The 27,488-nt window shown below is 35.4% G+C and overlaps 1 protein-coding gene across 8 annotated transcripts in view; it reads right to left on the bottom strand.

Moving 5' to 3' along the window:
* Nucleotides 1–27,488, bottom strand: part of LOC136831283 (CREB-regulated transcription coactivator 1-like) — a 63,577-nt gene that overhangs the window by 13,955 nt on the left and 22,134 nt on the right. For 4 of the 8 annotated variants that reach the window (XM_067091435.1, XM_067091410.1, XM_067091415.1 and 1 more), the window contains 5 exons: nt 23,598–23,847; nt 16,581–16,698; nt 15,490–15,697; nt 12,622–12,825; nt 9,523–9,576 (listed from right to left, as the gene is read on the bottom strand). In XM_067091435.1, coding sequence (XP_066947536.1) covers nt 9,523–9,576; nt 12,622–12,825; nt 15,490–15,697; nt 16,581–16,698; nt 23,598–23,847 — 834 coding nt within the window. The remainder of the gene's footprint in view (nt 1–9,522; nt 9,577–12,621; nt 12,826–15,489; nt 15,698–16,580; nt 16,699–23,597; nt 23,848–27,488) is intronic. The other 4 variants (XM_067091425.1, XM_067091462.1, XM_067091451.1 and 1 more) reach the window with 1 other exon arrangement.

The following is a 27,488-nucleotide window of genomic DNA, read 5'->3' as shown; positions in this document are numbered from 1 at the left end:
ATGCTTTGCAAATGTCTGAGTGAAATGACCATTCTGAAGGGATGACTTGATCCCTCCTCTGTTCCTTGATGAAGTTCCCTGCCTGCCTACATCTTGACAGCAAATGACACAAAAATTCTGATTTTGTGCCCCACCAATTTCCTAGATAAGCAACTGTTGTTGTTACTTGTCCTTAATAACACCCACTACCATGCTTACATCGAGTCCAAAGAAAATATTTCAGCTTCAGGAAGTTTACATGCCTTTTGTTTTCTTGTGATGACCATTCCCCTATGACTAGATATCCATAAAGTGGGCTTCCCAATCATGAGCAGAGGTAGGGATGGGAGGAACCAAGGCAACCCCTCACCTGACAGCTTCTGAGTCATACTAACAAGTTCTCTTTTCATAGTCAGAAGAATAATTATCTAAAAATGTGGGCAAACCTGTTTAATGCTGACACCCAAATTTCAGTCAACTACATATGAAAAGTAGAGGGCACAAATTCCTCCTAGAAACTTTGGCAGAATCTACACCATTTCCAGTCTATCCACTTTCAAACTTTCTATAGATCTGCAATGTAACACGCAAATTATATTTTAGTAACTCCTAAGATCAAAATCTGTCCCAAGAGTTAAAAATTTCAATTCTGTGTAGTCTGGTTAAACTATCCTTTGTATCTAAATAATTTTAAAGTTTATACACATATGCAATATATGAAACAAAATACAGTGTACATTAGTACCTCATAAGAACAAACCCTTTAGGCCTGTCCTGAAAGTTAAAATTTGAACTCTGCAGTCTAGTTAACCCTTTAACGCCGAAGCCCTATTTTCAAAAACGTCTCCCGTATGCCGGCGGCCTCCGAGAGGTAGCGCTGAAGTGGAAAAAAAGTTTTTTTCAAAAAATCACAGCGTGCTTAGTTTTCAAGATTAAGAGTTCATTTTTGGCTCCTTTTTTTCTCATTGCCTGAAGTTTAGTATGCAACCATCAGAAATAAAAAAAAATATATTTATCATATATAAATATTGGAATATATGACAGCGAAAAAAAAACTCGTATATAATTGTATACAAATCGCGCTGTAAGGAAAACGGTTGAAGCTAATGAGTTAATTTTTTTTAGTTGTATTGTACACTAAATTGCGATGATTTTGGTATATAACAGATTGTAAAACGATTAAAGCAACAGAGAAAATATCATCACAAAATGATGCATGAATTCGTAACTCGCGGACGTAAAAAAAAAAGTTTTTTTCAAAAATTCACCAAAAATCAAAATATTGTGCTAGAGACTTTCCAATTGTGCCAAAATGAAGGAAATTGATTGAATATTACTAGGCTGTAAGTATTTTAGCTTACAATTGCATTTTTGAACCATTTCGATCGAGTTAAAGTTGACCGAAGGTTGATTTTTTTCTATTTATCGTTATTTCGATGAAAATATATAAAAAAACTGTGAAGCGCTAAAGGAATGATATATTTTTTGTTGTATTCTACATGAAATTGCACACATTTTGATGTATAACACTTTATGTAACGAATAATATGAAACGAAGAAAAAATTACGGCAAGCTGACGCAAGAAATGACAGGATTTTCAGCGGAGTCATACGCTATGAGAGCTTAAGGAAAATTTTTTTTTAAAATTCATCAAAATTCTAAATATTGTGCTAGAGACTTTCCGTTTGTTGCAAAATGAAGGTAAATGATTGATTGTTACTCGAATTTAATAATTATGGCTTACGGATGCGTTTTTCGATCATTTCGGTCGAGTCAAAGTTGACCGAATGTTAAAATTTTGTAAGTTATCGTGATTTCAATGTAAATATTAAAACACTGTGAAGAGCTAAAGGAATGATATATTTTTTGTTGTATTCTACATGAAATTGCGCACATTTTGATGTATAACACTTTATGTAACGAATAATATGAAATGGCGAAAAAATTATGGCAAGCTGACACAAGAAATGACAGGATTTTCAGCGGAGTACGTGCGAGCGGAACGAAGGAAAATTTTTTTTCAAAAATTCACCAAAAATCTAAATAATGTGCTAGAGACTTTCCGTTTGTTGCATAATGAAGGTAAATGATTGATTGTTACTCGAATGTACTAATTATGGCTTACGGATGCGTTTTTCTATCATTTCGGTCGAATCAAAGTTGACTGAATGTTAAAATTTTGTAAGTTATCGTGATTTCGGCAAAAATATTAAAAAACTGTGAAGAGCTAAAGGAATGACATATTTTTTGTTGCATTCTACATGAAATTGCGCACATTTTGATGTATAACACTTTATGTAACGAATAATATGAAACGAAGAAAAAATTACAGCAAGCTGACGCAAGAAATGACAGGATTTTCAGCGGAGTACGCATGCAAGAGCTTAAGGAAATTTTTTTTTTTTTTTTTCAAAATTCACCAAAAATCTAAATAATGTGCTAGAGACTTTCCGTTTGTTGCAAAATGAAGGTAAATGATTGATTGTTACTCGAATGTAATAATCATGGCTTACGGATGCGTTTTTCAATAATTTCGGTCGAATCAAAGTTGACCGAATGTTAAAATTTTGTAAGTTATCGTGATTTCGATGTAAATATTAAAATACTGTGAAGAGCTAAAGGAATGATATATTTTTTGTTGTATTCTACATGAAATTGCGCACATTTTGATGTATAACACTTTATGTAACGAATAATATGAAACGAAGAAAAAATTACGGCAAGCTGACGCAAGAAATGACAGGATTTTCAGCAGAGTTCGCGCGTGCGGCGCGGAGGAAAATTTTTTTTTCAAAAATTCACCAAAATTCTAAATATTGTGCTAGAGACTTTCCGTTTGTTGCAAAATGAAGGTAAATGATTGATTGTTACTCGAATGTAATAATTATGGCTTACGGATGCGTTTTTCTATCATTTCGGTCGAATCAAAGTTGACAATGTTAAAATTTTGTCAGTTATCGTGATTTCGGCAAAAATATTAAAAAACTGTGAAGAGCTAAGGGAATGACATATTTTTTGTTGCATTCTACATGAAATTGCGCACATTTTGATGTATAACACTTTATGTAACGAATAATATGAAACGAAGAAAAAATTACAGCAAGCTGACGCAAGAAATGACAGGATTTTCAGCGGAGTACGCGCGCGCGGAGCGAAGGAAAATTTTTTTTTTTTTTTTCAAAAATTCACCAAAAATCTAAATAATGTGCTAGAGACTTTCCGTTTGTTGCAAAATGAAGGTAAATGATTGATTGTTACTCGAATGTAATAATTATGGCTTACGGATACGTTTTTCAATCATTTCGGTCGAATCAAAGTTGACCGAATGTTAAAATTTTGTAAGTTATCGTGATTTCGATGTAAATATTAAAACACTGTGAAGAGCTAAAGGAATGATATATTTTTTGTTGTATTCTACATGAAATTGCGCACATTTTGATGTATAATACTTTATGTAACGAATAATATGAAACGGCGAAAAAATTACGGCAAGCTGACGCAAGAAATGACAGGATTTTCAGCGGAGTTCGCGCGTGCGGAGCGGAGGAAAATTTTTTTTTCAAAAATTCACCAAAATTCTAAATATTGTGCTAGAGACTTTCCGTTTGTTGCAAAATGAAGGTAAATGATTGATTGTTACTCGAATGTAATAATTATGGCTTACAGATGCGTTTTTCGATCATTTCGGTCGAGTCAAAGTTGACCGAATGTTAAAATTCACTTTGGTTGCTGGGTCCTTCTCCAGCATCCCAGTCTAAAACCCGCCTCACACGCTCACTTCCGACAGGCAGTATGCGCCTTTCATGGTCCTGACGCCTTTGTGACATATCTACAAACGTCCTGTTGCAGCACGAATACGCAAACACTCGCCAAAGTTCTGCAAAACACGTCTGCGTCAAAATATCGCTCCCGCGCAAGGTCCGCGCTGATGCTATCTGGCATGAGTAGGAGGGATTCGCGCATGCGGCGTCTGGGTGACGCTCAAAAACAACACAACACCTGGATCCGTGAACTCCCAGCATCCGCCAAGGCGCGTGATTTGAAATCTTCCGCAAACTAGGCCTATAATTATTTTTCCGCGAATATTTAAAAAAAGCATTTTCAGTCGACGTTTGCAACGTCCACTCGGCATTCGACAGACAATTTTTGACGACGTTTAAAACGCCCAACAGGCGTTTAAGGGTTAAACTATTCCGGTTACCAGCACTAATGAACCGCTTACCAACGACGATAATCCGCTTACAGACACCGAAAATCGCTTACCGGCACCGAAAATCGGGTTAATAATGTCATTAGCCAAGCACCATAACACCGAAACGCTGTTAACAGTTGCCACCAGTATGTGGGAACTGCCTGTACACAACTGTGTTGCATGTATCCAACAACACGTTTGGTTATTGTGCAGAAAGTCTAACCTCAGCCATACCAGTACTATTTTAACAAGTTTCATAAAAATTTAATACTTAAAAGGGTACTAAGAACCATCTGAAACTGAACTAATAACAAAAGAAAAGGAAGGGAAAAATAATAAAATAAACCAAAAATTTATACAGACATACTTGCACACTAGTAGCATTACTTTAATCAGAATAAATCTCAAGATTAAGATTGCTTCATTATTGTATTTAAATAGTAGTTTAACCAGACCACAAATCCTCAACTCTCATACAACTGCCCCAAAGAATTTGTTTGTAATAAATGTTAGATCTTATTCAATAACTTACAACATCTTGAAAATCTAAGTGGTGGATAAACTGAAAATCAAGACTGAAAAAACAATTATTTTAAAGATTTGTTTTCCAACAATGAATATCAAAGTTATTCACTGTTGGCAAAAAATGAACAATCACATTAGCACTGTATATAGGTGTTCTGAATTCTCTCAATCAAGAATGGGTCAGTTGGTAACTCGTCAAATACCAATAGGTCAGACATGTGTGACCAATTAAAGTATTATATTCCTGAATGACTTTTTGTAGATTATCTTTTGCTTGACATTTTATGCAAAATAAAGAAAGTAATGTCACAATAAGGGCCAAAATTATAATATAGGCTGACAAAGTGGGTGGGTAACACTCACTTAGAAAGTAATCATAGTTATCACTATGGGAAATGCAGACCAATACAGAGCCCAGTCAAGAGACTACCGCCTTCCTCCCTTAGGCCAAAGTGTGACTGGCTGGATCAGTAATGGTTTTATTCCCACTTATTATAAGTTGGAATAAACTAATTTGATTCTTATTGCACTTCTTATTCTCAAGATGTAGGAGTAAGTGAGACCTCCATCATAATGACATTTTTTTTTACACCACACACGTTCTCTGTCTCTCAATCTCTGGCAAAGGCTTATTTCTTCAAATGATTCCAACATATAGAAGCATTTCCATACCAATGCTATCATTTCAATTATTTTGTTAATTGGTCCCAAGCCCATATATATAAGGAGAACTGGAAGGCACCCATCTGTAAAACATCTGCCAAAACCAACATGAAATGAGCTGATCAAGCCAAAAACAGCAGAAGGAGGCTCACTAAAAACAGCAACTCCAACTAAAGATTAAGCTGGGAGCAACAACCTAAAATAGTTGACCATCAGCCTGTGTGAGTTCTAAATTGTTACATTTTTGAAGCTGTGTTGTTACAAAAATAAAACACGATTTTCACACAAAAGCATTAGTAACAAGTCTTATTCTGTGCCAAATCCTGAAAGACAACGACACCGATGCACATTCCCTGATTTTGTTCTGCCATTCCACGAGATGTGAAGATTGCCAAATAAAACCACCAAGAGTGTGGGGAAAGGAGACCACTATTATGATTAAATGGTTTGTACAAAATTTTTTTATTTATTATGAACCAATTAACCCTTAAACGCCTACTGGACGTATCATACGTCGACTAAAATTGTCTGTTGGGTGCCAAGTGGATGTACCGTACGTCGACCACAAAAAATTTCAACCTTCGGTCAACTTTGACTCGACTGAAATGGTCGAAAAAAGCAATTGTAAGCTAAAACTCTTACATTCTAGTAATATTCAATCATTTACCTTCATTTTGCAACAAATTGGAAGTCTCTAGCACAATATTTCGATTTATGGTGAATTTTTGAAAAAAAAAAAAAAGTTTCCTTACGTCGCGCGGTAACTCGGCCGAAAATTTCAGAAATTCTTTCGTCATTTTGTCGTAATTTTTGCACTGTTTTATATTAGCCGTTACGTAAAGTTTTATATATGAAAATGTGCGCAATTTCATGTAAAATACAACAAAATACAACCCATGGTTGTAGCTTTTATCAGTTTGGAAATATTTTCATATAAATCTCGATAACTGCCAAAATTTCAACCTTCGGTCAACTTTGACTTGACCGAAATGGTAAAAAGACGCAATTTTAAGCTAAAACTCTTACATTCTAGTAATATTAAATCATTTACCTTCATTTTGCAACAAATTGGAAGTCTCTAGCACAATATTTCGATTTATGATGAATTTTTGAAAAAACTTTTTCCTTACGTCCCGCAGAGAAATTCTTTTCACACGTTGTCGTAATGTTTGCACCATTTTATATTAGTCGTTACATAAACTTTTATATATGGAAATGTGCGTAATTTCATGTAGAATACAACAGAAAATAATTCATGGTTGTAGCTTTTATCACTTTTGAAATATTTTCATATAAATCACAATAACTGCCAAAATTTCAACCTTCGGTCAACTTTAACTCGACCAAAATGGTAAAAAAACGCAATTACAAGCTAAAACTCTTACATTCTAGTAATATTCAATCATGTACCTTCATTTTGCAACAAACTGGAAGTCTCTAGCACAATATTTTGATTTATGGTGAATTCCTGAAAAAAAAAAAAAACTTTTTCCTTACGTCCATGCAATGTAACTCGGCCAACATCTCAGAAATTCTTTCATCATGTTGTCGTAATATTTGCATCGTTTACATTAGTCGTTACATAAACTTTTATATATGAAAATGTGCGCAATTTCATGTAGAATACAACAGAAAATAATTCATGGTTGTAGCTTTTATCACTTTTGAAATATTTTCACATAAATCACAATAACTGCCAAAATTTCAACCTTCGGTCAACTTTAACTTGACCGAAATGGTCGAAAAACACAATTGTAAGCTAAAACTCTTACATTCTAGTAATATTCAATCATTTACCTTTATTTTGCAATACATTGGAAGTCTCTAGCACAATATTTCGATTTATGGTGAATTTTTTAAAAAACATTTTCCTTACGTCCGCTGCGGTAATTCAAGGAACATCTCAGAAATTCTTTAAATCACGTTGTCGTAATGTTTGCACCGTTTTATATTAGTTGTTACATAAACTTTTATATATGAAAATGTGCGCAATTTCATGTAGAATACAACAGAAAATAACTCATGGTTGTAGCTTTTACCAGTTTTGAAATATTTTCATATAAATTATGATAAATAGAAAAAATTCGACCTTCGGTCAACTTTAACTCGACCGAAATGGTCGAAAACTGCAATTGTAAGCTAAAACACTTACAGTCTAGTAATATTCAATCAATTAGCTTCATTTTTCAACAAACGGGAAGTCTCTAGCACATTATTTCGATTTATGGTGAGTTTTTGAAAAAACATTTTTTACGTCCATGGCGTTCATGGATTCATGCATCATATTGTGATAATATTTTCTGTGTGTTGCTTTGATCGTTTTACAATTTGTTATATACCAAAATCATCGCAATTTAGTGCGCAATACAAAGAAAAAAAAATAATCCGTTAGCTTTAACATTTTGCTCACAGCGCGATTTGTATAAAACTATATATGAAAATTTTTTTTGTGCTGTCATATATTTCAATATTTATATATGATATTTTTTTTCATTTCTGATGGTTGCATACTAAATTTCAGGCAATGACAAAAAAAGGAGCCAAAAATGAACTCTTAATCTTAAAAACTAAGCGTGCTGTGATTTTTTGAAAAAAAATTTTTTTCCGCTTCGGCGCTAACTCACGAACGCCGCCGGCATACAGGAAACGTTTTTGTAAATAGAGGCTCGGCGTTTAAGGGTTAATTATATATAGCCTAAATTACAGTCTACACTTGAGCATGAGGATGAGAATCATGAGGGCCAAGAAAAGAAAAAGCTGTAGGAGCAGCTTTTTTTTTTTTTCCACAAAATCTGGCTGGATCCAAACATTATAGTATAAGAGCCCTCGTCCTATTCAGCCGACATGTGAGCACTGACAAGGAAAATGGAGATTTTAAAAAGGCCTGGCCACAGAAGGTCAAGATTCATGGCCAGAGTAAAGTGAGGAGACTGAATTATGAATGAGGCTGGAAAGAAGACCGAGATAATTTGGACATGCGATAAGAATGGATGAGGAACAGTTGGTCAATAGGAGTGGGTATGGAAGTAGCAGATAAAGTTCTAGAGGAAGGCCAAGGGCATTATGGTTGAGGGGGATAAATGAGGACCTAGACCTGATAAGAATTTGGAAGAGAGCGCACATGACAGAGATTAATGGAGAAAACCCTTTTCACGACTAAACCTCTAAAATGAGCATCCAATGTAAAACCATTTATGACGACAATGATTCTTATCTGTTGAGTTTGTTATCCATTTATGTTGATAAGCTTTGTTAAAACTGCCACCGTGGGCTGTCATAATCCGTAAAGGAATGTAGCATTTAAATAAAATCCTAAAATATAAAAATTATCTAAAAGCAGTAACATGTTTTTTGTCCCAACAATTTCTCTATGTTTTGTCATAAGTCCCTTGATGATATGATATCAAGCTCTTTTTGGCTGATATTTTCTGGAAATCTTTATCATGAAGGACTCCCAAAAACCACTACTAAATACAGATCTTTGTCACAGAAGCTTTCTTTGAGTGACTACAATTTCCAAAGCTAGTTCTAATAACCCACAAAATAACGTTTCTGCGAGGTCCCAAAGTACCCATGAATTCTCTGTATCGTTCTTCCACACTTAAATACTTGTACCAACACCAAATCTCAGTCTCTACTTATATATGGCAAATGTTTCAATCATTTAGTTATGCTCACAAAAAAGACAAAGTAAAATATGCTTGTCAATCAAACTAAAATCTATAATCAAATTACAGTTCACCTAAAATTATACCTCAAGACATAAGTGTGTCTATGCATTTTGCATAAGAGCCAAGAAGCAAGCATTAAAGCAGCTGCAAAAGACAAGGAATAATAATAATAATAATAATAATAATAATAATAATAATAATAATAATAATAATAATAATAATAATAATAAATACACAACTAGAGAAATTTGGAAATATTTGTCACTATTAGATTTAAAATGAAACCACCTTTTTTTAGACAACCTACAACCCAATGAATTACAAACATGCTTACAAAAAAAATATGAGACTAAAAAAAAGTTTGTCGTTTCTGCCAAGTATAAGGTAAAAAAAAAAGAAAAAAAGAAAAAATCACATTGGAACTCAAAATCAACCCGAAACGGATCTCTATCAAGATCAAAATAAAACTAAAACGACATTACAGTACTAACCTTACATTTATGGAGGTAGCGTGCATTAATTACAGTAGGGACAGACAAATGATTCTGAAACAAAACACAGGCCAAAGAAAAAAAACAAACAAATCACACAAGAAATAAAAAAAAATACATACACAACACATGCAATATAAAAAAAAAGATGTAACTGTGACGTTAACCATGCACAAAGTACAAATCCGTGACTAAACTCCAATACTATCTAGCATTACATTTCTTTTTTGTAAAATTGTTAAAATGTAAGGGAAGGACATATGTACCATTCTGCCCAGCTACAATTCCATTGCTTCTGATTTTACAAATCTGATAGTGATCAAGGGTTTTAAAGTCTTTACTCAAAATACAAGTGATTTGTGATAATGAACAGGTACAAATAAACAAAAGGAAAAGCAACTGGTTTGACAGCAAAGTTAAACCTTAATATAATAGGATGCAGACAAAATATGTACAGCAAATATACTAATAAAGCATTTTTGTAATCAACTAAAATATATCATGCCCCACATGTAGATCTCCACTTGCCATCATAAATTTTCAAAAACCTAGTGTCCACATAAACTGTCATTCTTTGCCACACGGAACTATCAAAATACAACTAAAGGATCACACAGTTCACACAATCAACAGCATAAAGTCTCCGCAAAGTGCTTTAACTTTCATCACCTTAATCTTTGTCCCCCATCGTCAATATCTTGTGACAATTACATTTACACAGAAGCTGTCACCAACTCTAGCTCAGGACAAAAAGACATAACAATTCCAACAGACTGGTCCCTGTCTGAGGTAAAAGACTTATGCCTTTTAAAAAGTGAGGTCACTGTAAATCACCCAGGAGGCAAAGTTTGAGAAGTCAATACAAAGGCATCAATACTTGAGTGTTTTCACGACTAATTCTAAGAATATGAAGACTGACGTACCACATTTAGGTATAGCAAAATCATCACTTGAGGTACTAGTGACAAGAACATAAAGCTAATAAATATTTCTAACAGTTATTATTAATGTTTAAAAAAACTGTTTCATAGGTACAAACACTGAAGGCTTTCATGAAAACCTAAACTGCTGGTAGAGAGAACAGACAAATAGAGGAAAATTATAAGGTGAAACAAATGAAGCAAAAGTTGGATAAGCGAGACATCCCCAGTTAGATGGATCCCTGTGAGTTTTACTTCGTTGTCAGAAAATAAGATTTATACAAAGGTCATCATTGGAAAGCTAAGTCTCCCAAGTTAACTACACAAGATGTCACTCCTTGAATCTCTTACAAGGGAATCTCTTCAAGGAAGATACTCAAATATATTTCATTTTCAGCAATTTTTGGGTCTCTGGTTGAATGCATCATTTTTCATAATTCCATAACCACTGAAATAATAAAAAACTCTTAAGAAAATTTTCTTTTGGACCATCTCGATAACTTAATTTTGTTTTCACATTATTATGCCTCTGTATGAAAAGAACTACATGCAACTTTAAAGAAAACACTTTTTGACAACTGGTAAATAACTTCATTACAGAAAATACTGAACACACCAAATTTATGAAATTCACCAAATTTATGAAATTTTGAAAAGTTGCAAAAAATTCTACTCAAAACCAATATTTTCGGATACTGAAATCTGGAAGTTTCCTATAATGTAATATTTCTACTGAGTTCATTGTTTTGCTTCACATTTAACAGCAATTCCTCCAACTTCCTCACAAACCTGGCACTCCTTGGGCCCTTAAGAAGGCTAGATCAGACAGACTCCTTCAACGACACTTTGTGTTAGTGGAATACTAAGATTAAGAATCTACAAGGGATTTTTACTCAACCCTGGACACACTTACTTGACAAATAATTCTCAAAAGGGTCTGCAACATCTTTCGGAAAGATCATCCATTTCAGTGTGTGTTAAGCCTCTGTTTCTGTCTTGAGAGAAATTGAAACAGATGCTACATCTAAAACCTTCATTTTGCCTTTGGCCACTTTGTTGGCAGATGCCCAAAACCTTCTCCTGTTTCACTTTGGGGGTTGCAATTCTGGCAGGTTTGGTTAATGAGTGCCAAACTGGTATGCCTAATCACCTTTCTCTGCTAGTTCTATCAAACCCAGGGCTGAATACTAGTATGCCTAATCATCTTTCTCTGACAAGCTCTTTCAAATCCAAGGCTGAATCTCTCAGTCTCAATTGTCTCCTTCGTTACACAGGCCAGGAGCTATCTCCATCCACCACAGATCCTCTACCACTTCCTTTTACAAGGGAAAGTGGACAGGGTTTATGGCCTTGTGTAACGTACGGGATTCTATACTCCTTCACTTAAAACCTCAGTTCCAACTTAGCAGATTTCCTCCACCACCACCACTATTCTCATTAAAGTTGTATCATTTCTCTGTAAGTGACTGTATAATTCTTTTTTCATCATGTTTATGCTTTTCTTGTAGTTTTATTATAGTTAATATTTTTACTCTAATTTATGCTTTGAATTATTACTGTGTGATACTTGATTTTTCTTAACATTTTATTCCACTGTAATGACAAAGAATTATTTTGAGAGAGAGAGAGAGAGAGAGAGAGAGAGAGAGAGAGAGAGAGAGAGAGAGAGAGAGAGAGAGAGAGAGAGAGAGAGAGTGTGTGTGTGTGTGTGTGTGTGTGTGTGTGTGTGTGTGTGTGTGTGTGTGTGTGTGTGTGTGTGTGTCACACATGATGTGCTTTGCAAATTGGGGGATGTCTCAATCTTGACTGAACAAATACTAAGGAAGGCGGCAGTTAGCAATCAACCTAACTTGTCAGGGAAAATGAAAACAGACTTCCATAAAGCGTTAGTCGGTAGTTTGTATAAACACAGAAACCATTCCTCTCACTCAATACTCACTTGGTATATGAAAAATATCATACATTAACATCAATAATAAACTCCACAAAATGATTTTAATCTTAACAAATGTGAAAAGTTTTCGTAAGCAGACTTGATCTTGAAAGAAATTTTGTCTATTGCAGCTAAAAATGTTGAGGTCAGAGCAATCCACAAAATGGCAAGCTAGTGCCTGCAATGGAGGAAGCAGTACAGAGCTAATGTAGCAGTGAGGCAATTTAAACATTCTTAATTACTTACTTTACTTGGAGTGTGATGTGAACCACGATTGGGGTATATTGTCTGGTATGGTTTTTGCTTCTGCTTTCTGTTGAGTGACGGCGATGGACCAGGTGAGGTGCCCCTTGGCGAGGCTTGTCCGCTACTATTATAGTGGTCTTTCAGGCTTCCTGCTGTAAAGCCTGACCCTAAACGAGGCGACCCTGCTGTTAGATTCGCTAAATTCTGTTGAGAGAATGTTCACTTTAAGATAGCAAGAGAAACCATTTCTATGTAAGTCAAAACACTTCTTTTTCAGATGCAGAATAAAAATACATGAACACCAAGTGTCAAATTTAGGTTTTGAAAAAACTGAAAAAATTCCCTCACATCATGGTGACTGATAGCAATAGAATTATGGTAAGCAGCAATAAAAGTACTAGAAAAATGGAATGACCCTGATATGATTTCCAAATACTGACAAACACGCATAAATATTTTAGCGATTAATTACTTAAGTGCCTGAAGATTCTTTTTATTTTCTTATCTACTTCCCAGCCTCTACTAATCTCTCACTAGCTCGAAGGTCAAACAAGGGATGGGCTTTTTATTGCAAGGAGACTGGGAAAACTTCTTTCATTGACAATGAATTTCTCCACATTCATATACAGTATTATCAAAAGGTTTAGTTCCTCATCCAACCTCTGTTTTTGATTTGGTGGACTTCTAACTTCAAGAGATATGTACAAGACTGTCCCTGACCTACAATCCAATCTCAACTGCAATGAGTTTTATCTTCTTCATAATGAAGCCTCACTCTTACTATGGCCATACAGTACACAAGATATCACAATGCCCACAATGTGGGTTGCAAATCAGAGCATCTATCTAATATTATACGCATATCTCAGCACTGAGAGCATCAGAAGAATTTTTCAGGGGTTATTCAAGCCTGTCCAGTAATCTCTGAATATGTCCAAAGAACGATAGATGGAAATAAAACCTAACCCATATGCAGGAAGTGCAACATGAAAGATGAGACCATAAACCACACAGCAAGCGAATGACCGGTGCCTGCACAGAACCAGTACAAAAAGAGGCATGATTCAGTAGCAAAAGCCCTCCACTGGAGCCTGTGCAAGAAACACCAGCTAGCTTGCAGTGTTAAGTGGTACAAACACCAACCTGAGGGAGTGATAGAAGATGATCAGGCAAAGATCATCTGGGACTATGGTACCAGAACAGATAGGTAGATGCATGCTATTATATTTTCCCAAGAATCCCAGCCAACAACTGCTTCATTTAAAGTTGGAAAATATAGCAGTGCATTTTGGTTACTGCCTGACAAGGAAGGGTGAAAGGAATATAGGCCCCTCCCTTAAGCTTTTAATCGTCTTTCAACTTTCTCTTCTGGAACATATGACTGCAGGAGACTTTTGTTTACAGAGACACGAAAGAGCCGACAAGATTAAGAGAAACGGACAGCTAGCCTGCACCTGGGACTTAGTCATATATGAAACCAAACCCCATCTACCGGGAGGTATCCTCCTGCCCCTTGACCAACGTTATATAAAGGACTGACCGAGGAAACAACAAGAGACACATTGTAGGACGCGAGGGAGAGACACATCGCTGGACGCTAGCAAGACGCATCTCCTTCAGATGAGCATGCCCTACCTCGTGGTCCTTATCTTGTAGGGACCCTCAGTATTTTTACCAGTGAAGCCCAGCCCTTCCTCTGCCGCCATTTCTTGCTGAAGCCACCTCTTCTACAAGGTAAAGTGATCTGTTGCAAAAGTTCTTCCTTGTCAGTCACACTGTTCTAATTCTCGAAATTCCTAGTTCCATTTCTAAGTGTCAGTATTCCCATATCAACCTTGCCTTGTTAGGTCAGTGTTACGTACATGCCCGTGTTTAAATAATTGCATAAAATCGTGTGTACACGGCTTCGTGGCACCCTCTGTGCTCGCCTTGTTCTATGTATTCCTTACGGGCTTTTAATTCGTGAACCTCTCTCCTTACAGAGGGTCTGTTAGCCATGGAAATCTCTCGACTGTGCCTTGTGTCAGCATCGTCACACCGACGGATATACTTCCAAGTCTTCCCAGTTATAATTAACCTCTCAGGCACTGCATGCCTGATTTGTACAAATCATCTTCTGACATTTTATTTCATGTAAATACATGTAATTTTAAACTTACTCTAACGTGTTTACTTACTGTGCAAATACCTTGTGAGTAGAGCCCTCAGCTCAGATAAAATTCCCCATTTTTCCTTGTTTTTTACGATTTCCTGAACCCGCAGTACTCAGATTTGATACAAAATAGAGGTAAATGACAAAATCATTCATTTAAAGTCTATAACTGGCTCATGGTAAGCAGTTCCCAGGGTCAAATCGTAAAAATGCCAATAGACAGGACTTGAAGCTGATTGACAAATTCAAGAAGAAAGTATTACTCATTGATGTTGCAGTACCATGACACCAGAATAGATGAGAAAGAAAGAGAAAAAACTGATAAGTCTCAAAACCTGAAAACAGAAATAAGGATATGGGATATGCCAGTGGAAATTGTACCCATAATCGTAGGAACACTAGGCACGACCCCAAGGTCCCTGAAAAGGAACCTGGAAAAACTAGATGCCGAAGTAGCTACAGAACTCATGCAGAAGAGCATGCTATTAGATACAGCGCACATAGTGAGAAAAGTGATGGACTCCTAAGGAGGCAGGATGCAACCCACAACTCCACACTAAAAATACCATCCAGTCGAACATGATGACTGATAGACAAAAAAAAATAATAAAATAAAAAATAAAAATTAACAATAATGATAATATTAAGGCAATAGCTCAACTAATCTACTTTGGTCACCTACATAATGTTAAAACTTTGATATCGTTGGAACTCACCACTGTATCTGTGTCAGGAAGAGGAGGGTTCATGGGCTGAAGATATTGTACCTGTGTTAAATCTGGGAGAGACCCAGTGTTTGGTAACTGGCCCACCCCCCCTCCTCCTCCCCCTCCACCAGCTACACCTCCACCAGGGCCAGCACCTCCAACATTGTTAATGGCAGCAGGAATTGGAATATTAGGACTTCTTTGTATGTGGTTTATCCTGTGAAAGAAAATGCACAAAGATCTTTACCAAGTTTAAACAATAGATATACATTACAGTACTTTATGTTCTTGACAGTTTGCTCAACTGTGCAAGTCATCTATGGTTTATGTCTATAACTTTTTAACTGTTATCTTTTATATAATTTGTGTATATATTACTGATGAAACAGACTAACATTAACATATGCTTCATGCATTTATAGCCTATTAAAAATTCTGTCGTTTTCCTTACATTTCTAGCCTGTGCAAGTCATCTGTAGTCTGCTAATTCAAACAATCTAAAACTATAAAAAATATTTGCGTTTCCTTTTATAATTAATGAAATATTTTAAAACAAACAAATTAACAAACTTGTGGCCCTTACAAGGTTTCCACACCATTCAAATGGCTATTTTCCTAACTAAAATTAACTCTATGATTCCTTTCCAGTCACCATTTGCTTAATTTTGCTTTTTGTACAAGACAACACCCTATTTACAAACGAGTTACGTTCCGGACAGCCATTTGTATGCAGAATTCTTAGTAAGTTGGTTGCTGTACTCTTTGTGGCTATGTAAGTACAGTACGATATAAAATCAATACAGTACTGTATGCTTTTTCATCCTAAAACACAATTCAATGTATATACAGTACTGTATGTACAAAATAGGTGATCAGAACAAAAGCTGAACTTACAGTTGGCAAACACGAGCGCTCTGAACTCAATTATAATTTGCAATCCCACCTGTTTGTATCTCTGAATGTTTGCAAGTTGAATGCTCCTAAGTAGGGTGGTGTCTGTACTTTCAGTCCTCTCCTTTGAATGTACAAACACTTCTAAGATTCTTTTTCTACAAACCCTGATTGACATAGCAATCAAAAACGAGCAAAGTCTAACTTACGTCGTGGCATCTCCAGGGAGTGTAGTTTCACAGCCTGACTTTGGTCTGGGCTGCAGATCATGAGTGTAAAACTGCATCCCAAAGCCTTGTTCGGTTCGCATTTCTGCTGGTGCTGAAACTGTAAGTAGAAGAAAATAATGTCACACTACAATATTAACATGGGTCATGTATGAAAAGGTGATCTGACATTGTAAAAACCAGAAACATCATATTGATTGCATCACCTCATGGAATGATATACAGTAAACCCCCAGTGTTCGCGGGGGATGCGTACCACACCCCTCTGCCCTCGCGAATAGCTAAAATCTGCGAATATTTGAAACCCCTCTAAAAACACTTAGAACTGCCTATTTTGAGAGTTTAAACACAAAAAAAAACCCCTCTAAACATGCTTATACTTGAGTACTGTGATAGTTTTATCACAAAAAGTGCATTTAGTCATGAAAATATGAAAATACAGTAATCAGTGAATATTTCTCAGTGAAAAATACCGCAAATGGGCGAATTTTCCGTGAATAATGTGTATACACGTTCCACAGAGAAATCCGCGAATAGTGAGACCACAAATACGGGGGGTTTACTGTAGTAATTTAACTGCCAACGACACTTGGTCCCACATATCCTAGGCTAATAGCATTACTGCTAAAATCATAACTATAATTATCTGCGAAAAGCAAGTTAAACCATACACCAAATATGAGGAAAAAACCATGGGTTGCAAATAATAGTGGAATTCTAAGGGCAACACGCTCGACAATAACAAGCTGCAAGAATACATGCTCCAGGAAAACACTTTCAATGAGTGCCAGACACATGAAAAATGAGGATCATGAAAATGATGAGAATGAATGCCCCACATCCCTCTCAACTGACAGAAATGGTCCTGCCAAAATGATCAGTCCCAATGAGTACAATAAAACTCACACATCCGAGTCCCATCTCACAGAAAAAATCTTGGGTGTTCTGGAAAGATAACCCACTTTTTGGGTGGCAGAGAGTTCCAGAATGACTTTATGAAGACAAATGAGAACAGACCTGACACACCTTGATGCTTGATCTTGAGTTGGCTGAAGTCATCCTGCGAATGTCCCAGTAAACACAGGAACTAGTATAAAGGTAGAGGTGAAAAGAAGGTCTAAGGTTTATTAAAGGCAGGGCCTGATGGCTCTTACCTAACAAAGGAAACTATTCACGAGGAGGTCTAGTGAAGCTTCATAATGCCACAGCTAACTATTAACCTGGAGGTTTAATAGTAGTCACCACAGATCCTAACCTAAACAAGACATAAAGGAGCCCCAAATATCATGCTCTGCACCTTCAGTTTCTCGAAATAAGCACAACTATATAAACATTTTCTTAGCATTAATGACTACTAAAATTCCCAAACAATACACAGACGCAAATAATAAGGAATGAAAACACTTCACAAATTAAACAAAAAGTATAAACAATCACTAAGCAATAATGAAAGGATAATGACCAAAGATGGTATCAATATAAAAAAGCAAAAGCAGATCTGCAGTTTAAATAAAAAAGGAATCCTACAAACAAAGCAGTGAAAACAGCATGGCAAATAACTGTATAACATCAATAAAACTGCCTGATACTTAGAATCAATACTGAAGTTGTTACCGAAGTAATCTGATGACTACACGAACATGACCCCTGCCCAAAATGAAGAACAACAAGCACTCTACAGACATAAAAGAGATGGCTATTACTTAAAGAGATGGCTATTACTTAGCGACTGAAACAAAGGAGAGTACTCATAACAACCTTACATGATGACACTGGTCAAGAGGGCAAAATGCACTTGTAGACATGTAAAATTTAGAAATCAATGCAAAACACCATCAAAATGTTGCAACATAAAAGTTAAATGAATGAATGAATGCAAGTGAATGACACAGCATACAAAGCTCAAAATTATACTAATACTGGAAGAGCAGTTTAGAACATGTCTTCACACAATGACGCCACACATAACAATTATACCTTGTGGGTTGGCAGCTAGGAAAGTCTCCTTGAGATATAAGATTATTTATATTTCATGGGTTTGTTACGTACAAATTTATTTACACCATATTACTTGCATATCATCTAATCTCACTTAAAATGCAACCTTTTAAATTTGTTCTCCCTATATACCAAATTCAGTGAGTTCCATTTTCAGTAAGGTTGCCAAACCTGTTCTGCAACAGATGATCTTCCTACATCCCAAGCACAATGTAAGTTCTATTTTTAGTCAACTAGACTAGGGTTACCAGCTGTGTTCTCCAACAGATGATTTTCCTATTTCCCAAGTATACAATGTAAGCTCCATTTTCAGTAAACTTGACTAGGATTACCAGCCCTTTTCTCTAATAGATGATTTTTCTATATCCCAAGTACAGTGAGAGTTCCAATTTCTAAACTAGGCTAGGGTTGCCAAACCTGGTCTGTGTAAAACATCATCCACCACTTCTACACAATTTAACATGACAAGGGTATTGCAAAAAGAAATATAGTTTTTTCAAAACTTCTAACAAAAACAAATTTTACGAAGATATAAATTACAAAGAACTACCATTTCCACATGTTCACTAGTTAGCAATGTTTGCGGCTAGTTCTTGCAACTAAAAGTACCAGAAAAACCAACACTTCATACTTCAGTGATGAAATTAGTATTTTTTTCTGTATTATTCACCACCAACATTTTTATTTCTTTCTGTTCATATTACACAACCAACAAATAATGATTATTTTTCTTTCATTCCTAGTCACCTATTTATCTTTTGTCAGCTGACTAAATCACAGCATACTCCAAATATTTAAAAGTAAACATTACAAAAACTAAAAACTATCTTTGATGTTGACAAGTTTTAACTTTAGATTACCTGTATATAAAAGTAGTTTGTATGTTAGTAATACAACGGGAATTTCTTCATTGTTGATTTTCACCATTACTTTTCTATCACTTTTTTTTCTAGTTCACATATATGGTATGTTACAGCATATATACTTTGTACATTAATAGCCAATATTAACCACTGATTCTTTTTAAATGTGAATTTTGGCCTAGTGTTTTAACAGGTAACTTGTGTCTTGCAGCGTGGATATGCCACACAAACACTTAGCAATTTTGTACTTTGTGTCTAAAGCAACCATCCTAATAAGGCTACTAAAAAGTTAGTTCTCAAAAATTCAAATGATATGCAAGTATATATGGAATAAAGACTCTGAGAATACAGCTAACAAATTTTACATACACATACTGTACATATAGGGCTATATTCTATGAGAATTCTTAATGACATCATCAACAAGGTACAGTCGATCCCCACCTATTCACAGTTCATTATTTGCGGCTTCACCTACTCGTGGATTTTTCTGTGGAACTTATTCCCAAATTATTCATGAAAGATTCAGTAATTTGCAGATTTTTTCATCGAGAAATATTCCTTAATTACTGTATTTTCACATTATTTTTGTGACTATATACATTTTTTATGATAAAAAATTATTTACTAATTTTCAAACATTAATATTAATGTAAACACAGCAAAATATTGATAAAATGTATTTTTTCAGTGCATATTAAATACAGGCTGCCCCCAGTTATTGGCAGGTGTTCCGTTCTGACGGCGTGACGATAAGCGAAAATCACCGACAACCGAAAACTTATCAGCGCTGATAACTGGGTATTGGCACCTCTGTTAGGTATGTATCAGCACCAATACCCAATTATCGGCACCAATAAGCGGAAATCTGTAAAACCAGATCGTCGATAACCGACCCCACCAATAACTGGGGACTGCCTGTATTTAGGTACTGGGCAATATTTAACTGTACTTGTGAATTCCCAGCATTTCCCCTAAGTACAGTACTGTAAAAAGAAAACAGGACTGCTTTAATACTGTACGAGAGAAAATGGATGTTCCTCGATATAGGGGTAACTTGGATAGTTTTCACACTTAGCTGTAAGCCATATAAGGATAATGTTGAAAGATGGCTTTGAAATTATACTAAAGTGTTTTAGAGGATAGTTTTAGGTATATTTGGTGTAGGATGAGAGTTTAAGGTATACATTTGGTGTCTGAACTAGTAAAACAGGTAGTTACAAGCAATTTTAGTCTCGGTATTTGCGGATTTTCGGTACATTTGCCGGTGGGTGTGATATGCATCCCCCACGAATACCGGGGGATGACTATATGTACTTGACAGTTTGCATAGTCTTAGTGTTAACTTCACTACTAGATTCAGAGCAGAGTGAAAAGTAAATCTTTTCTCTGTCAAAAGCAAAATGTCACTTCAAAAAGGTGAGACCAAACTTCCACCTTTTTCACTTTTTTCTTTGCCTCTTCTGGACGAAAGCACTCAGTAGTCTTGTGCCTACACAAATTTACATTTACCTATAAACATAAAATAGTAGCTAATTTTTGTACCAAAACCAGAATACAGCACATCATGTCAATTTTTTACAATAAAAAAGTATGCAGTCATCGCCTAGTATTCATGGGGGATGCGTACCACACCCACCCGCGAACACCGAAACCCCTTCTAAAAACGCTTATAACTGCTTGTTTTAATAGTTGAAACACCAAATGTATACCTTAATCTGTCATCCTACACCAAATATACCTAAAACTACAATCTAAAACACTTTAATATCATTTCCAAGTCATCTTCGAACATTACCCTTAAAAATATAATGGCTTACAGCGAAGTGTGAAAACTATTCAAGTTAACCTTATAGTATCCAGTAACACCCATTTTCTCTCATACACTGAAGCAGTCACATTTTCTTTTTACAGTACATATGGGAAACACTGGGAATTCACAAGTAGAGTTAAATACGGTACCTAAACATTTAATATGCATTGAAAAAAAAAATAGATTTTATTATTATTTTGCAGTGTTTAAATTAATATGAATATTTGAAAATTAGTAAATCATTTTTTCATCATAAAAAATGCATATAGTTACGAAAATAACATGAAACTACAGTAATTAGTGACTATTTCTCGACAAAAAAGTCTGCGAATTACCGAATTTTTTGTGAATCTGGGGTAAGTTCCAAAGAAAAATGCATAAATAGGTGAAGCTGCAAATCCCAAACCGCAAATAAGCGGGGGTTGACTGTAAACACAAAATCTTGATGCAAGGAAAGATGTCTAATGCTAATTCAGTTTCGCAGTAAAAAGTACAAAAATCTTACAAGTTATTAGCCTTCATATCAAACAGAATATTAAAAAAAAATTATCATAGCATTAATTGCATAGAAAGCCACAGCAAAGCAAAGCGAAGCAAAAGCAAAAGCAAAGCAAAGCAAAGCAGGCAGACAGCAAAGCCAAAAGGATGAAACACAGTAGAGCCAAGTACTGTGCACTGTACTACATTTACAACAATGAAAAGGGTGAAAAAAATATGACCATGTTATAATTAAATGTTAAAAATAATGCTAATAACTTTAAAACTGTGATATGCTGGTACAACGCTCCTCTCTTTCTCTCTCTCTCTAATACATTTACAACAATGAAAAGGATGAAAAATTGTATAAGTAAATGTTAAAATTAAAATGTTAATAAATTTTAACTGAAATTGAGATATACTGGTACAGCACTCGCTTGTTCTCTCTCTCTCTCTCTCTCTCTCTCTAATACATTTACAACAATGAAAAGGGTAAAAGAATATGATATGTTATAAGTAAAGTTAAAAATAATGCTAATAAATTTTAAATGAATCTTAAATATGCTGGTAAGAATGCTGGTACCTCTCTCTATCTCTCTCTGCTGACATCTCTTACACCATTTACTGATGAATATATTCATATATCTGTTGCCTAGAAAAAAGGACAGTATCATGATGAAAAACCAAACAAAGAATACATAACTGCACCTTTACATTACAACTGAACTAAGAAACATACAATTTGTTACGCAAATAAATACTGCCCTTTTCTTAAAAGACACCTAGCCAACCCTAACAGTTATATATACCAAGCTCAGATATCCAACTTCAAAATGCTGTATGATAGTGGTCACCTATCAACTGAGATTCCCAATGAGAATGTTATTTCTCTTTACTCACAAAGGCTTTAAATCATCTTATTACGGTGCATTTGTATATCAGAGTAGTTTCTTTCTTGAGAGATAATCCATTCCTATCTCCCAGTCCAACTGTTTCCCATTCATATCTACAAGGTTCTGAATAGTTCTATGCTCTGGGAAAAATAAGCACCTATTTGGTTAAAAGACCAATCCAGGTTTTCCTTGGAGTGACTTACACTTCCATTCATCACCCCTTCAGCTGACCTCTACACAATCCAACCAATCTTCTCTCAGGTTAGGTTCCCTTGTTTTGTTTGGAGTGACACAGACTTCCATTTACCACACTTTCACTTAGTCCCCACCACAGCCCTACCTCTTCTTCTCTCAGGTTAGTGGCCTACTTGCATTTGCACCCAAGTTCAGCACCAAAAAAGTTTTCATCCAAATGTCCAAAACAGAACACTAGATGTCATTCTGTTTGGATTCACAAACATCCCATTCCTCTCTAGTATACCATCCACTTGGGGATGAAAATCAAGACAAAATGTATGACTTTTAGATAAAGAATTGGCAATAGTGGTATAAACACTGATACAATGGCAAACTAAGGTAAAGATAGAAAATTTGAAGCATAGTGTACAGCTATTAGTAATGGAGCCTTGTAAAGAATGGAAGCAAACTTTAAGACATACTATTTGTACTTTATGCTGGTAAACATTACAGCACAAGCAAATATTTTTCCAGCCAAACTGTTAGAAAAAACATACACTCTGCTCTACATCAGAGTAAAAGGTAATCTGTATGTGTACATGTAGAAAGGAAGCAAATCTACAGAAAGAACACGCAGTATCATGGACATCGTACAAAATCTACTACAATTCATGCACACAAACTAGAGATAAGAGATCACCAGTTACAACACATTTGACAATCTGATATCACTTCTCAGAGTCTGCAGAAATGCTGAAGCAAAGAGAAGCAAGCGCACCTTTCCGATTGTTGACGACCATCTTGCCTTGAACCAAATTTTGGTGAAGCGACGAATCCGAGTTGGAGCGAGGGAGCACCTCGGGTGGAGACAACAACGGTGAGGGGTAATGGAGACGTGGCGAAGTGCTTAAATTCGAAGTGTGAGGGTGATGTCGGACTTGGGTGGCTGTGGAGGTTCTCTGATGCGGGGTGCAGTTGCTGCCGTGGTAAACTGCTTCACGCAAATCTTGAACTTCCTGCACGGCTCCCTAAAACATTAGAAAACTTGAGTTAAAGCCAATTACATCTTCAAAACTGTTTTTCTCTTTTACAAAAGAGAATTGTAAATGTCAGTCTAACAAAACACTAAAAGTGAGGCAAAATACGGTACAACCAAACAAAATTATACCAATCATAACAATCAATAAAATATTTATTGTGATAATAACACAAATAAGAGTAAATTAGAGTCAATCAAATATCGCTAATCAGGCACTGTCTAACTTTAGTATTTTTCACTTTGATTTACCTAAAACTGTTCTAAAAATTCAAACTTTCTGTAAACTCACCTTGTGACCTATTCGTCCTACGACCCTCCTATGACCATAACCTTTCCACGATTCGAAAATGTTCAAAACTCACGTTTGCTTTCAGATAACATAATCAACGTTTTCCAAATGTTCCGCCTTGTCTTTAAATGTCTATTCTTACCATTCGTAATAATACAAGACGGTTCATTGACAAATTTGTATAGAGAGAGCTTTGAACATTAGGAACTGCACAACATTTTTTTTTCAACATTAGGAACTGCACATTTTTTTTTCAAGGCATTTTCATTAAACATACAAAAGCCACAGACTTTATAAGGGTGAACTAAAATATTTCTAGTCACTAGGCAATAAATCTCTGAGCTAAACACCTTGTTGAAACGCTAAGCAATAAAACTACGTTCAGTCCAAAGAAGAGATGAAAAATTTATGAAAATGTGAGACTATAGAGCCAGTTTTCAATGACCACCTAGCAAAATAATTAGGGAGTGGGCCAAAGAGCATATTCCTGTTCATGGGAAATAGCAAATACTACCAAAAGGGATGACATAAAATAAAGTTGTTATGAATGCTTTCCACTAAAAAGCAATTCTCCCTAGAAGAGATACTTCTGAGAAAAACACAACTCATGCAATATTAATTCCAAAAATGTAGAAGCAAGGATGAACACCATTAACATTCCACTGTAAAAAAGAGTAACCTGAAGATTTCTAATAATTAGTGACTTTCTGTAAATAACCTGAAACACTGTTCTCCTTTACATCTCAGGCTGTGTGCCTCCTCTTAATGTTGGAAATTAATACCTTGGTTTCTGAGATAATGCACATGCTTACAATAGCTGCGAGAGGATTCCCAAAGCCCACTGAACAGGCAAATTTATATAAGAAACTGATTCTCTCTCTCTCTCTCTCTCTCTCTCTCTGTGAAGGAGCACGGTTAATCCTCATTAACAAATATGATATACAGTTAAAAAAGCTGGAGGCTTTCAGAATGGCTATTCCAATAAGACTTACAATCAGTAACCAATCTTACCCACATGATAGCAAATGTACGCCCAATGTACAACATACGCAAGGCAGCTATATATAACCTTCCTCTTGAAAATAAATTCTGTATATCTACTTCTCTTTCTCCATGAAGCACCATAAAGTTAAAGTCTTCACTTGATTTAAAACTCCTAGATTACATCAGTTCATTCCTTTAGGCAGTGAATATGGTAAGAATAAAATTCTCTGGAAAAAACACAATTACTGTACTATGCATAGCAATCATCCTGAAGCAGCACAAAGACTGGGAGTCTTCCAGGTGCACTAGCTGATTTGTTAAGTTTTCATTTTACTTGAATACACATAAGCACTTTCAAAAGGGATACACAAGTGAAAGCTTTAATAGTTTACGTCATCACATAGCAATACAAACATTTAGGAAGGACCCCAAATTGGATACCTCAGCCTTCTACAGTAACTGATTAGAGTACCCCTTTGTCCTCTTTACCTTTGGAATAAAGATGTTGAAAAGTATGAAACCATACCCTCATGAAAAAAAGACACATATCTGTGCTCAAAATCAATGGACGTTCTATGGAACTTCAACTTTGGGACACAAGTCATTGTTATAATTAGGTAAACTAGTTCCCACCAACAGCTGAATATGATCTCATTCATTTTTTGCTCTCTATCCTTTGAAAACTGATTATCTGTTGGATTTTTTAACAGCAAGTTATATAATAGCACAAAGTTAATCCTCAAAACTGCATGTTTCTTTCACTTCCAAATGGGACAGTGATAAATATAATACAACTACAAATTCTTGTTTCCTACAAGACAAAAACAGTAGTTTACATAATTTTTTATTCTGCTAATATAAGGCCAACATATGTATAGTATTTATGCTGTAACAAATCCTCACTTCCAGGTAATGCATGAACTTTATTCTTATCAAGTTACAATATATGTACAGTACACTATTTCTAGTTGAATATATTTTTACTTTTGACTTTTACAAACGCAAACAATTTCAGGTTAAAGGTAATCTTTGCAGTCTGTAATTTACAAATTACTGTATCTTCATATTTCCATCTCTCCTCTAATTTGAAAACTGTGCCTCACAAAAAGATAAAAGTGCATGAGTACAATGAGAAGAACATGAGCATGATCTCTGACGACAGGAAAGTAGCTAACCTACACAAAAGATTCTTCAAGCATAAGTACAGATTACTGGTTAGCAACCACTCACAAATTATCAGTACTATGGTCTTTTATTTTTGGGACCGAGGGGTTGGTATGAAGTCTGATGCTTTGCTGTTGAGCAAATGATCAATAACTTAATATTAAAAGAAAATCAGATGTTAAATATCATGACCATCTGTTTCTCATCTGAAATTGTTTAATTTTCTCTTTTTTTCAGGCATTATTTCGTTTTTGTCCTTTCCACATAAACGTTCACGTCTTCTTTGTTTTGGACATTAAAGTACAGTATACTTCCAAAACGAACACTTCAGTACTTACCTCACATTTACAATGAAAATTATCTGTTCCAAACAACATTATGCAAATGAAAGAATGCTCAAATCTGAATCTCACTACCTATGAGAACAAATCTATGATAAACAGTAAGCCAACGTGGAGTCCAGATGCAACAGAGTAAAATTAAATATAACAGCCATCATATATACAAAGGTGAAATATATAAGAATGAATTAAATAATCCCTTAAACTCCTTAAACTATGTTAAAGAAATATACTCAAACTAGGAAGAACACTAAGGATAAAGCAAAAAGAAAGGTCACCTACAAACACAAAGACAATGAAAAGAACACATATATGAGTTCAAATATTTATAGAACCCAAAGATTAGTACTGTCGGAAGCATGAACTAGTATCAAATTGTGAAAGATGTGTGTGCATGTATGTGTGTGTGTATATTACCCATATGACACGTCAACACACCAGTACAAAAATGTGCAATTGCTACCAATGAAATGCTAAATCTTTAAAAGTAACGTCAACAAACTGATCATGCCTGAGCTACTCTAAAGTGGGAAATGAAAGAGCTACAAGTGTCCTGAGGTGCAGAAAATGTCTACAATGCTAGACACTTCCTCCAACTTCCCTGAAGGTTCACCAGCAGTGTGGTGAACTCCTTACGAACACTGCACCTGTCAACTCTTGATCTTGTATGCACTCTCTCACTTCCTTGTCCTTACGAATACTGCAACTTTCAACTCTTTATTTTGTATGCACTCTCTCACCTCCTGGTCCATACAAATACTGCAACTGTCAACTCTTTATCTTGTATGCACTCTCTCACTTCCTGGTCTTTACGAATACTGCAACTTTAAACTCTTTACCTTGTATGCACTC

Source organism: Macrobrachium rosenbergii, chromosome 4 (assembly GCF_040412425.1).
Source record: "Macrobrachium rosenbergii isolate ZJJX-2024 chromosome 4, ASM4041242v1, whole genome shotgun sequence".
Classification (NCBI taxonomy): domain Eukaryota; kingdom Metazoa; phylum Arthropoda; class Malacostraca; order Decapoda; family Palaemonidae; genus Macrobrachium; species Macrobrachium rosenbergii.
This window is presented reverse-complemented; position numbering and strand designations above follow the sequence as displayed.